This window comes from Ranitomeya variabilis, chromosome 4, assembly GCF_051348905.1.
Source record: "Ranitomeya variabilis isolate aRanVar5 chromosome 4, aRanVar5.hap1, whole genome shotgun sequence".
In the NCBI taxonomy this organism is placed as follows: Eukaryota; Metazoa; Chordata; class Amphibia; order Anura; family Dendrobatidae; genus Ranitomeya; species Ranitomeya variabilis.
Genome location: NC_135235.1, coordinates 619,456,960 through 619,471,427, shown reverse-complemented (window position 1 = coordinate 619,471,427; position 14,468 = coordinate 619,456,960). Strand labels below are relative to the sequence as shown.

Genomic DNA, 14,468 nt, shown 5'->3' with positions numbered 1-14,468 from the left:
GCAAAATAATAAATAGTGCTTACTCTCGAGAAACAAATCAGAACTCCTATAAGCGGGTAGATAGGAATAAATATGGAGAAAAGATCGTGGCACACTGTGGAGATCAAATCGTTGCCGATGATGGAGGCGAGCTCGATCACTGTGATGGTGATCAATCCAGTCTAAAAGACAAAAAAAGGAGGTAATATGTTCCTTAAGTGAAACATTCACATGACAGAACCTTTGCAGTCTTCATTGGGTCCACCAAAGCAGATCTGTCATGGCAGGACACCTGAGCCACCATGCTGGCCTGCCCATCTAAGACAAGCGGTGCAGGTCAGGAGATGCATTTTTAATACCAATTAAATTAATTTATTCACTGTAATTTCAGATGTAACAGTACCAACGGGGCTCACACATGTTAGATTAGCAATTCCTATAGATCCTCCATACACATGGACACTTGGCTGAGCAACCATGCAATTTCGCATGTGAGGAGAAGAGAATAATCTGCTGCCAGGTGCATCTTATCTTCAATGGGAACATAGCAATGGGCATGCTGAAACTCTACATGCCTGATCCTACATAAGGGCTAATATTCGGATGAGTCTCGCACGTCAATACCCGGCGCTGCTGCCGGCACTCAGGAGCGGAGCGTGCTGCTGCATGTATTCCTATGCGGCCGCACGCTCCGATCTGAGTGCCGGGTATTAACATGCGAGACTCATCCGAGTTTCTCGCAGGTGAGTAGGAGCCCTTAGCCTAACATCTGTCTTCAGGATCCTGATACAGGAAAGATATATATCTTGGTACCGTGTTAGCCAGTAGATAGAAAAATAATCATGTCACCTGTCTTATCCATGGTTTTTTTTTTTCTGTGCTGTGTTGTGCATATATATGTGATTCTTCAGAATTTGTATTAGTCTGTGCCTGAAGAAGAGACCTGTGTAGTCTCGAAAGCTTTCAATTTGTTACCATCTTTTCAGTTAGCCATTAAAAGGTATCAACCACTGAGGACTCTCAATTCTAAATATTTATCAGGATCCTGCAGATTTTCATCAAAATGTTTACGAGCTCCTTAAATGGTCATAGACATTTCAACAAGCTAGCGCGTATCAGATCACCAACGTGGACTGTATCAAAAATGAAATAAACTTGCGTCACAAAAAAAATGTTGCTTTTTGAGTGAGAAATCCAAAATTATGGCCTGTAGGTACTCCCTTCTGAGCAACTCGCAGATGTAGATCACTGCTTGTTATCAAGATTGATCCGTCCATAGTTACAGACAAGCAGGGCAGACTTTTATTGTGCCCATGACTGTAGGCAATTGCTGTTTTTTCATAGCAGATTAGTCGTGCAGTTCTAACCTCCACTCCTCCCCCACGTTTGTTTCCAAAGTGTACTGTTTCCCGCCTCACATTTATTCAACTTGCCTCCTTGCTTCTTACAGCAGATTAGCAGCACAATTCCACTTTTCTCCTCCATTTGTTTTGCACCGTGGGCAAAGGAACATCAAGATCTCTGGAGATGGACTTGTAACCTTAAGATTGCTGATATTGTTCAACAATTTTGGTTCTCAAGTCCTCAGACAGTTCTCATCTCCTCTTTCTGTTCTCCCTGCTTTGTGTGGCACACACAGACACATACTGCTAAGGCCGGGGTCACACTAGACCGTAATACGGACGAGTGCTATGCGATAAAAAATCGCATAGCACTCGGCCCAATGTTAATCTATGGTTCAGCTCCCATCATCCGATATTTTCTCCACCGTATTTCGGATCCGAGGGAACTCGCAGCAGGCTGCGATTGTCAGCGTATCTCGGCTGAGACTCGCCAATGCAAGTCTATGGGTTCGAGAAAAAATCGGATTACACACGGACCATGCGTGTGCATTGCGAGAAATACGCAGCGGTGTTCTATAGAAAAGCCGGTAATTCAATTGCCGGCTTTGCATTTCTCCTTCACAAACCCGACAGGATATGAGACATGGTTTACATACAGCAAATCATCTCATATCCCCTTTTTTTTTTGCATATTCCACACTACTAATGTTAGTAGTGTGTATGTGCAAAATTTGGCTGCTGTAGCTGCTAAAATAAAGGGTTAAATGGCGGAAAAAATTGGCGTGGGCTCCCGCGCAATTTTCTCCGCCAGAGTGGTAAAGCCAGTGACTGAGGGCAGATATTAATAGCCAGGAGAGGGTCCATGGATATTGGCCCCCCCGTGGCTAAAAACATCTGCCCCCAGCCACCCCAGAAAAGGCACATCTGGAAGATGCGCCTATTCTGGCACTTGGCCACTCTCTTCCCACTCCCTGTAGCGGTGGGATATGGGGTAATGAAGGGTTAATGCCACCTTGCTATTGGAAGGTGACATTAAGCCAGATTAATGATGGAGAGGCGTCAATTATGACACCTATCCATTATTAATCCAATTGTAGGAAAGGGTTAAAAAACACACACACACATGATTGAAAAGTATTTTAATGAAATAAACACAGCGGTTGTTGTAATAATTTATTGTTCTCTCAAATCCATTTGCAGTCCCTCGCTTGGCAACATAATAAACGCACAAGATACATACCTTCTGATGTACTGTCAGGTCCAACGATGTAATCCATCTGAAGGGGTTAACTAATATTACAGGCAGGAGCCCTGCTATAATGCAGCTGTGCTCCGTGCCTGTAATTCCCCTGCGAATGAATGAAATGTAGGTCATTGACCTACATTTCATTCATTCGCGGTGAGGCGCCCTCTGGTGGATGTTCTCATGAACTGCAGCCTGGGAACTTTTTCCCACGCTCCAGGTCATATGAGGACATCCACCAGGGGGCGCATCACCGCGACTGAAGGAAATGTAGGTCAATGACCTAGATTTCATTCATTCGCCGGGGATTACAGGCACGGAGCACAGCTGCATTATAGCAGGGCTCCTGCCTGTAATATTAGTTAACCCCTTCAGATGGATTACATCGTTGGACCTGACAGTACATCAGAAGGTATGTATCTTGTGCGTTTATTATGTTGCCAAGCGAGGGACTGCAAATGGATTTGAGAGAACAATAAATTATTACAACAACCGCTGTGTTTATTTCATTAAAATACTTTTCAATCATGTGTGTGTGTGTTTTTTAACCCTTTCCTACAATTGGATTAATAATGGATAGGTGTCATAATTGACGCCTCTCCATCATTAATCTGGCTTAATGTCACCTTCCAATAGCAAGGTGGCATTAACCCTTCATTACCCCATATCCCACCGCTACAGGGAGTGGGAAGAGAGTGGCCAAGTGCCAGAATAGGCGCATCTTCCAGATGTGCCTTTTCTGGGGTGGCTGGGGGCAGATGTTTTTAGCCACGGGGGGGCCAATATCCATGGACCCTCTCCTGGCTATTAATATCTGCCCTCAGTCACTGGCTTTACCACTCTGGCGGAGAAAATTGCGCGGGAGCCCACGCCAATTTTTTCCGCCATTTAACCCTTTATTTTAGCAGCTACAGCGCTGAAATTTTGCACATACACACTACTAACATTAGTAGTGTGGAATATGCAAAAAAAAGGGGGATATGAGATGGTTTACTGTATGTAAACCATGTCTCATATCCTGTCGGGTTTGTGCAGGAGAAATGAAAAGCCGGCAATTGAATTACCGACTTTTCACTAACACCGCTGCGTATTTCTCGCAAGTCACACTGCTGGTCCGTGTGGAATCCGTATTTTTCTCGCCCCCATAGACTTTCATTGGCGATTTTTTTGCGCAGTACGCTGACAAACGCAGCATGCTGCGATTTTGTACGGCCGTAGAAAGCCGTATAATACTGAACCGTAATATACGGCTAATAGGAGCAGCCCCATTGAGAATAATTGTGCCGTATGTTATGCGAGTTTTACGGACGTAGTTTCTGCGCTCTTACGTCCGTAAAACTCGCCAGTGTGACACCGGCCTTAGTCTGTGCCTGAAGAAGAGACCTGTGTAGTCTCGAAAGCTTTCAATTTGTTACCATCTTTTCAGTTAGCCATTAAAAGGTATCAACCACTGAGGACTCTCAATTCTAAATATTTATCAGGATCCTGCAGATTTTCATCAAAATGTTTACGAGCTCCTTAAATGGTCATAGACATTTCAACAAGCTAGCGCGTATCAGATCACCAACGTGGACTGTATCAAAAATGAAATAAACTTGCGTCACAAAAAAAATGTTGTTTTTTGAGTGAGAAATCCAAAATTATGGCCTGTAGGTACTCCCTTCTGAGCAACTCGCAGATGTAGATCACTGCTTGTTATCAAGATTGATCCGTCCATAGTTACAGACAAGCAGGGCAGACTTTTATTGTGCCCATGACTGTAGGCAATTGCTGTTTTTTCATAGCAGATTAGTCGTGCAGTTCTAACCTCCACTCCTCCCCCACGTTTGTTTCCAAAGTGTACTGTTTCCCGCCTCACATTTATTCAACTTGCCTCCTTGCTTCTTACAGCAGATTAGCAGCACAATTCCACTTTTCTCCTCCATTTGTTTTGCACCGTGGGCAAAGGAACATCAAGATCTCTGGAGATGGACTTGTAACCTTAAGATTGCTGATATTGTTCAACAATTTTGGTTCTCAAGTCCTCAGACAGTTCTCATCTCCTCTTTCTGTTCTCCCTGCTTTGTGTGGCACACACAGACACATACTGCTAAGGCCGGGGTCACACTAGACCGTAATACGGACGAGTGCTATGCGATAAAAAATCGCATAGCACTCGGCCCAATGTTAATCTATGGTTCAGCTCCCATCATCCGATATTTTCTCCACCGTATTTCGGATCCGAGGGAACTCGCAGCAGGCTGCGATTGTCAGCGTATCTCGGCTGAGACTCGCCAATGCAAGTCTATGGGTTCGAGAAAAAATCGGATTACACACGGACCATGCGTGTGCATTGCGAGAAATACGCAGCGGTGTTCTATAGAAAAGCCGGTAATTCAATTGCCGGCTTTGCATTTCTCCTTCACAAACCCGACAGGATATGAGACATGGTTTACATACAGTAAACCATCTCATATCCCCTTTTTTTTTGCATATTCCACACTACTAATGTTAGTAGTGTGTATGTGCAAAATTTGGCCGCTGTAGCTGCTAAAATAAAGGGTTAAATGGCGGAAAAAATTGGCGTGGGCTCCCGCGCAATTTTCTCTGCCAGAGTGGTAAAGCCAGTGACTGAGGGCAGATATTAATAGCCAGGAGAGGGTCCATGGTTATTGGCCCCCCCCGTGGCTAAAAACATCTGCCCCCAGCCACCCCAGAAAAGGCACATCTGGAAGATGCGCCTATTCTGGCACTTGGCCACTCTCTTCCCACTCCCTGTAGCGGTGGGATATGGGGTAATGAAGGGTTAATGCCACCTTGCTATTGTAAGGTGACATTAAGCCAGATTAATAATGGAGAGGCGTCAATTATGACACCTATCCATTATTATTCCAATTGTTTGAAAGGGTTAAAAAACACACACACACATGATTTAAAAGTATTTTAATGAAATAAACACAGCGGTTGTTTTAATAATTTATTGCTCTCTCAATCCATTTTCAGACCCTCGCTTGGCAAAACAATAAACACACAATATACATACCCTCTCTGATGTCCTATCACGTCCCACGAGGTAATCCATCTGGAGGGGTTAACTAATATTACAGGCACGAGCTGCGATAAACCACTCGCTCGTGCCTGTAATCCCCGGGTGCTGAAAGGAAAGCAGTGATCTATACTTACATTCAGTCGCAGTGATGCGCCCCTGCTGGATGTTCTCATGAACTGCAGCCTGGGAACTTTTTCCCACGCTCCAGGTCATATGAGGACATCCACCAGGGGGCGCATCACCGCGACTGAAGGAAATGTAGGTCAATGACATCAGACATCAGGACATCAGAGAGGGTATGTATATTGTGTGTTTATTGTTTTGCCAAGCGAGGGTCTGAAAATGGATTGAGAGAGCAATAAATTATTAAAACAACCGGTGTGTTTCTTTCATTAAAATACTTTTAAATCATGTGTGTGTGTGTGTTTTTTAACCCTTTCAAACAATTGGATTAATAATGGATAGGTGACATAATTGACGCCTCTCCATTATTAATCTGGCTTAATGTCACCTTCCAAAAGCAAGGTGGCATTAACCCTTCATTACCCCATAGCCCACCGCTACAGGGAGTGGGAAGAGAGTGGCCAAGTGCCAGAATAGGCGCATCTTCCAGATGTGCCTTTTCTGGGGTGGCTGGGGGCAGATGTTTTTAGCCACGGGGGGGCCAATAACCATGGACCCTCTCCTGGCTATTAATATCTGCCCTCAGTCACTGGCTTTACCACTCTGGCGGAGAAAATTGCGCGGGAGCCCACGCCAATTTTTTCCGCCATTTAACCCTTTATTTTAGCAGCTACAGCGGCCAAATTTTGCACATACACACTACTAACATTAGTAGTGTGGAATATGCAAAAAAAAAGGGGATATGAGATGGTTTACTGTATGTAAACCATGTCTCATATCCTGTCGGGTTTGTGAAGGAGAAATGCAAAGCCGGCAATTGAATTACCGGCTTTTCACAGATATCGCGCTGAATGAAATATAAATACAGAATATATATATATGTGTCTCAATGACATATATATATATATATATATATATATATATATATATATACTGTATATATGTTTTCCCGAACATTTGAGCACATAAATCCATTAGATGTCGGTTTTGCAAGCTTGCGAGAAAATCTCGGCATACGGATGCCATACGGATGTCACACGGATCATTTGATGCGAGAAAATCGCATCCTCGCACTGCACACGGATCACTGTTTTTGAAACATTTGTGCGATTCTCGCCCGTGAAAAACGGACCGTTTTTTTATACGTTAAGTGTGTCCCCGGCCTAAGACTGAGTCTACTTCTCCCCTTTTAATCTGGTTTCAGATGAAATTTTCATATTGCCCGCACCTGTTACTTGCCACATGTGAGTTTGAACGAGCATCACATCCTTGAAACAAAATTGTTTACAGACAATTTTGGAAAAATGCCAACAATTTTGTCCAGCACATTTTTGAGTTTTTTTGAGAAATTATGTCCAGTTTGCCTCCCCCCCCAAACTAAGGCTATATTCATACGATGCATTTTTTGCAAATTTATAAAAGATGTGTTCTACAGTACCATGGAAACGCTATGAGATTTCAGAAATGTCACGCACACACGCTGGGTTTTTTTCTGACTGAATTGGAAAACTGCTGCATTTTTGAAAACTGCAGCATGCCACTTCTTTCAGCGCTTTTTTCAGAAAAAGAAAGCAAAACTGAAAGAATAGAAAGAAAAACTGCAGCAAAAACATCAGGCTTTGCTGTGTTTTTAGTGGAAAAAAGCAGCTACCGCAGTATGTGCAACCCATTTATTTTTGTGATTTTCCCAAGTTTAAAACCATAATGTCTTGGTCTCCTCACCTGAGAATCACAGTTGGGATTAGTAATGTTTTATCAAATTAGTGATGTGTGAAAAGTAAACATTGGCTGACCAAGGTGTGAAATTGAAGAACACCTGAACAACTCAAGAGCAGACCAAAGAGTGAAAGTTAAACAGTGTCCTACAAACTCCATGCTCTGCCAATGTCTAAAGGTACCGTCACATTAAGCGACGCTGCAGCAATATAGACAACGATGCCGATCGCTGCAGCGTCGCTGTTTCGTCGTTGTGTGGTCGCTGGAGAGCTGTCACACAGACAGCTCTCCAGCGACCAACGATGCCGAACTCCCCGGGTAACCAGGGTAAACATCGGGGTACTAAGCGCAGGGCCGCGCTTAGTAACCCGATGTTTACCCTGGTTACCAGTGTAAATGTAAAAAAACCCAACCACTACATACTTACATTCCGGTGTCTGTCGGGTCCCCCGGCGTCCGCTTCCCTGCACTGTGTAAGCGCCGGCCCTAAAGCACAGCGGTGACGTCACCGCTGTGCTTTGCTTTACGGCCGGCCGGCGCTGACACATTCAGTGCGGGAAGCTCTGAGCAGCAACGCGGACGCCGGGGGACATGACAGACATCAGAAGGTGAGTATGTAGTGTTTTTTTTTTTACTTTTACAATGGTAACCAGGGTAAATATCGGGTTACTAAGTGTGGCTCTGCGCTTAGTAACCCGATATTTACCCTGGTTACCATTGTAAAACATTGCTGGCATCGTTGCTTTTGCTGTCAAACACGACGATACACGCCGATCTGACGACCAAATAAAGTTTGGACTTCTAGCTCCGACCAGCGATATCACAGCGGGATCCAGATCGCTACTGCGTGTCAAACACAACGATATCGCTATCCAGGATGCTGCAACGTCACGGATCGTTGTCGTTCTCGTTGTTAAGTTGTTTAGTGTGAAGGTACCTTTAGGTAAACTATTCAGGACAAATTTTTCACCAACTCTGCATTTCTGCTGAATGTACCGTAACTCACTTTATTAAATAAGTGCTGTAGACAAATGACAGATATAATCTGCAGCAAAAATGCAGCAAAAACTGCATTTTGTAAGCAGCTTTTTCACTGCCGACAGATCAGCTTTTGACTGCAGAAAAAAATAAAACACAGCAAAAAAAGCAACGTGTGAACATAGCCTAACATTATGTGCACATGTTAAGTATTGGGTGCAGGAATTTCAGCATCTCTTGGCAGCAAAAACATTGCGTAAAATAGGTGAGTTTTTTACATGCGCTTTTGTTGCAGATTTTTCCCTACTCGTTAGTATGAGTGAAATCTGCAGCAAAAATGCTGACAGAATTGACACTGTACAGATTTAAATCTGCAAGTCAAAAATAAGGGTCATCAGGAAACCTTGTGACAATTGTGAGCAGAAAAAAGAGCAACAACAATGGCAAATCTGCAACGTGCGCAGAGACAATTAATGATTTTGCCATTGTAACTCCGCTTTCCCTCTGCTTTGTGTTCTGGTTCTCATGACATTCATTCATCTGCTGTTGTGGCAGGGCTGTGGGAAAGCTGGGTTACAGCTGTGCTCATCTGAAAAGCCACTGCAACTCAGCTTTCCTACTGCTTTGCAGTGAATTATTAAAATCTTCAGAAAATGGAAAAAAAAAAGTTTTCACACAGCTGGACAGACGCAAGAACAACTAACATTTCCACAGGTATTTATTGGAAACTTCAGCTTGAATCCCCACATACACACATCAATGCTGATTTCGGGAAGGATCACAGTGATTGTTTTCTTGTACAGGCACAAGCTTATTCCGTTTTTGCTAATAATGTCTGACACTTGCGTAACCAGCACAGGACATACCAATGAGAACAATATTGACCACCATTGCCGAGAGTCGCTGATCTGCTTGTAGGTGAAGGACACAACGTAGGTTAGGAGCACAGAGGCCGGAACGAAGCCGATTAAGCAGAACGTCTGAGAACAGAAGGAAAATTCACTGCGGAGTAATAATAACGTACATACAAAGAATATTCTGATATGAACATAGAAATGAGTTATTGCATGCAATGGAGAAGCGAGGATTAATTATAGAGTTTTAGGCTATGTGCACAGGTTGCGGATTAGCCTCAGGAATTTTGGTGCGGATTCTGCATCTCTTGACAGAAAACACAGGTGCGGATTTGACGCGTTTTTTGTGCAGATTTTGTGCGGATTTTGTGCGGATTTCTTGCGTTTTTTACCCCTGCGGATTTCTATAATGGAATGGGTACAAAAATGCTGCAGATCGCAAAAAAGTGGTGACATGCTACTTATTTTAATCCGCAGCGTTTCCGCAAGGAATTTTCTGCACCATTAGCACAGCGTTTTTATTTTCTCATTGATTTACATTGTACTGTAAATCACTTGCGGATCTGCAGCGTTTCTGCACGGTAAAAAATGCTGTGGATCCGCAGGAAATCCTCATCGTGTGCACCTACCCTTACAAGAGTTTTCTAGAGTACAAAAAGACACAAATTTTGGTAAAATTTGCAGCGCTTTACTTCTTTTGACACTGGGTGGAGATAGGTGCCGGAACCATTTTATTAACAAGTGTCTTCAAATAAAGGGATATTTGTGGATGGTTTCCGCGCTGCTAAATGAACTTGAGATGTATACTCCGGTATGATGAGTGATTGAGTGCTTTATTCGACACGTTTCGAAGTACAAAATTGCTCCTTCCTCAGGATTGACCACATGTACACAGAGAATGCAGGGGTAAGGCGTAAACAGGTTAGTTTTTTTTTTTAATATGGGCACCAACTGAGCCACATGGCAGGAGAGTCAGAGTTCAGTCGGATACCACATGATACAGCACGACATATATCAATAAAAAAACAAACTATCAAAGTGTGAGAATACAATTATCATCTGTTATTTCAATAGGATTCTGGATGGGGAAACATTAAAGACATTTAACCCCTTCATGACCCAGCCTATTTTGACCTTAACCCTTAATGACCACCAATACGTCTTATTACTGACCTGAGATATGAGAGAATAGCCTCCCCATACAGGTGACAATCCAGCAACTGCCGGCTGTGCACTATAGCTGACAACTTGCTGCATCAGGCACGATCAGTGTTGGCACCGTCCAAATCTGTTTAACCCCTTAGTTGCTGCTGTCAATAGTGACTACATCAATATAAATGGTTAACAGAGTGTGAGGGCTTCCTCTTTATCCTAATTGGTGCCCTCAGATCATGATTTTGTGGTCCTGATGTTTGCGATGGCAATTCAAGACCAATTAGCGGCTTTAGAGTCTGACGGCTGCAGTAATCTGTTCAGAAGTTACCGACATTTAGGTGGTAAAAATACACCTTTTCATTGCTGTCATTTGCATTAATTCCTGTAAAGCACCTGAAGAGTTAATAAACTACCTGCCCGCAGTTTTCAATGTGTCAGGGGGTGCTGTTTTTAAAATGGTATCATGTTTGGGGGGTATCCCAATATGAGACCCCTAAAGTCACTTCAAACATGGATAGGTCCCTAAAAAAAATAAATGTTGTAAATTTCCTTGAAAAAAATGAAAAATTGCTGCTAGATTTTTAAACCTCCTAAAATGCTAACAAAATAAAACAACATTTTACAAATGGTGCTGATGAAAAGCAGACATGAGAGAAATGTTATTTATTAATGTTTTGCTGTGATATAACTATCTGGATTAAAGGGGTAATCATTCAAAGTTTGAAAATTGCTAATTTTTTAAAATTTTTCTCAAATTTTGTATATTTTTTATAAATAAACACAAAACATATCAACCTAAATTTACCATTATCATAAAGTATAATAAAACAATCTCAAAATCACTGGGATTTGTTGAAGCGCTGCAGAGATATTACCACATAAAGTGACACTGGTCAGATTTCAAAAATTTGGCTCCGTCACTAAGGGGTTAATGACCTGGCCATTTTCTGCAATTCTGACCAGTGTCCCTTTATAAAGTAATAACTCAGCTTCAACGGATCCTAGCGATTCTGAGACTGCTTTTTCGTGACATATTGGGCTTCATGTTAGTGGTAAATTTAGGTTGATAATTTTTGCGTTTATTTGTGAAAAAAAAAACACGGAAATTTGGCGAAAATTTCGCAATTTTTAAATTTTGAATTTTTATTCTGTTAAACCAGAGAGTTATGTGACACAAAATAGTTAATAAATAACATTTCCCACATGTCTACTTTACATCAGCACAATTTTGTAAACAACATTTTTTTTTGCTAGGAAGTTATAAGGGTTAAAATTTGACCAGCGATTTCTCATTTTTACAACAAAATTTACAAAACCATTTTTTTAGGGACCACCTCACATTTGAAGTCAGTTTGAGGGGTCTATATGGCTATAAATACCCCAAAGTGACACCATTCTAAAAACTGCACCCCTCAAGGTGCTCAAAACCGCATTCAAGAAGTTTATTAACCCTTCAGGTGTTTCACAGCAGCAGAAGCAACATAGAAGGAAAAAATGAACATTTAACTTTTTAGTCACAAAAATTATCTTTTAGCAACAATTTTTTAATTTTCCCAAGGGTAAAAGGAGAAACTGGACCTTGAAAGTTGTTGTCCAATTTGTCCTGAGTACGCCAATACCCCATATGTGGGGGGACCACTGTTTGGGCGCACGACAGGGCTAGGAAGGGAAGGAGGGCCATTTGAGTTTTTGAATGAAAAATTAGCTCCAATCTTTAGCGGACACCATGTCGCATTTGGAGAGCCTCTGTGTGCCTAAACATTGGAGCTCCCCATTTTGGAAACTAGACCCCCCAAGGAAGTTATCTAGATGTGTGGTGAGCACTTTGAACCACCAAGTGCTTCACAGAAGTTTATGAGCCGTGAAAATAAAAAAATCATTTTTCTTTCCTCAAAAATAATTTTTTAGCCTGCTATTTTTTATTTTCACAATTGTAACAGGAGATATTGGACCCCAAAAGTTGTTGTCCAGTTTGTCCTGAGTATGCTGATACCCCATATGTGGGGGTAAACCACTGTTTGGGTACACGTCAGGGCTCAGAAGGGAGGGAGAACCATTTGACTTGATTGGCTGGAATCAATGGTGGCGCCATGTCGCGTTTGGAGACCCCCTGATGTGCCTAAACAGTGGAAACCCCTCAATTCTAACTCCAACACTAACTCCAACACACCCCTAACCCTAATCCCAACTCTAACCATGACCCTAATCACAAACCTAACCCCAACACACCCCTAACCACAACCCTAACCCCAACACACCCCTAACCCTAATCCCAACCCTAACCACAAGCCTAACCCTAACCCCAACACACCCCTAATCCCAACCCTAACTATAACCCTAACCTCAACACACCCCTAACCCTAATATTAACCCTAATTCCAACCCTAACCCTAACTCTAATTCCAACCCTAAGGCTATGTGCCCACGTTGCGGATTTGTGTGCGTTTTTCCGCATCGTTTTTGAAAAATCCGCAGGTAAAACGCACTGCGTTTTACCTGTGGATTTACCGCAGATTTCCAGTGTTTTTTTGTGTTGATTTCACCTGTGGATTCCTTTACAGGAACAGGTGTAAAACGCTGCGGAATAAGCACAAAGAATTGACATGATGCGGAAAATACCAAGCGGTATTTTCCGCACCATGGGCACAGCGGATTTGGTTTTCCATAGGTTTACATGGTACTGTAAACGTGATGGAAAACTGCTACGAATCCGCTGCGGATCCGCAGCCAAATCTGCACCGTGTGCACATAGCCTAATTCTAACCCTAACCCTAATTCTAACCCTAACCCTAATTCCAACCCTAACCCTAATTCCAACCCTAACCCTAATTCTAACCCTAACCCTAAATGAAAAATAAATATGCTTTCTTTATTATATTATGTACCCTACCTATGGGGGTGATAAAGGGGGGTTTTTCTTTACTATTTTTATTATTTTGATCACTGTGAAAGAACCTATCACAGTGATCAAAATGTACCTGGAATGAATCTGCCGGCCGGCAGATTCGGCATGCACACTGCGCATGCCATTTTGGAAGATGGTGGCGCCTATAGGAGAAGACGGAGGGACACAGGTACTCGGTAAGTATGGGGGGTGGGATCGGATAGCGGGGAGAAGAGGGGAGGGGGGGCGGAGGGGAGAGGAGGGCGCAGAGGACAGGACGGAGGGGTAGGAAACACTGACGGAGGCGGCAGATCGCCGCCGTCAGTTGGTGGCGGGGGCAGATCGGGGTCTCCAGCCGTGGCCGATGATATTGCAGCATCGGCCATGGCTGGATTGTAATATTTCACCAAGTTTCATAGGTGAAATATTACAAATTGCTATGATTGGCTGTTTCACTTTCAACAGCCAATCACAGCGAACGTAGCCAAGTGGGGGCAAAGCCACCCCCGCTGGGCTGAAGTACCACTCCCCCTGTCCCTGCAGGTCGGGTGAAATTTGAGTTAACCCTTTCACCCGATCTGCAGGAACGCGATCATTCTGTGACGCAGCATACGTGTATGCATCACAGGTCGGATTGGCACAGACTTTCATGACGCATACGCAGTGTCACAGGTCGGGAAGGGGTTAAAGGAAAAAAGAAAATGTGAAAAAGCAAGAAAAAAAGAACCAATGTGTCCGTTAGCAGAGCAAGGATGAGAACCTGTGCGGAAAAAATGCATCTAAAATCAAGGAAGTTTCAAGATGTCATTCGACCTGATGAGCTACTTCATCTGAAGGAAGTGATAGTGAAAAAAAAGTGAATAAATTATTATTAATAAATATAATATACTTATTCCATTTGATCAATGTAATAAAACCATTTCAAATTACCGTATATACTCGTGTATAAGCCGACTTTCTCAGCACATTTTTTGGGCTGAAAAAGCCCCACTCGGCTTACACACAAGTCTATTGTCCCAGAAAGACGAAAGACGGCAAGGGAGGGGGAGCGGCGGAGCATTGGGTCACAGAGGCAGCGGCTGTGGCTAAAGCCTGTGCCACTGCTAAAGAGAATTGAATATTCATTTCTCTGTAATAGTGCACAGTGACACCCTCAGCCACCAGC

At 43.0% G+C, this 14,468-nt stretch overlaps 1 protein-coding gene across 4 annotated transcripts in view; it reads right to left on the bottom strand.

The window, feature by feature from the left end:
- Positions 1-14,468, bottom strand: part of ABCA5 (ATP binding cassette subfamily A member 5) — a 172,155-nt gene that overhangs the window by 33,572 nt on the left and 124,115 nt on the right. For all 4 annotated transcript variants that reach the window (XM_077253455.1, XM_077253451.1, XM_077253452.1 and 1 more), the window contains 2 exons: positions 9,277-9,390; positions 24-161 (listed from right to left, as the gene is read on the bottom strand). In XM_077253455.1, coding sequence (XP_077109570.1) covers positions 24-161; positions 9,277-9,390 — 252 coding nt within the window. The remainder of the gene's footprint in view (positions 1-23; positions 162-9,276; positions 9,391-14,468) is intronic.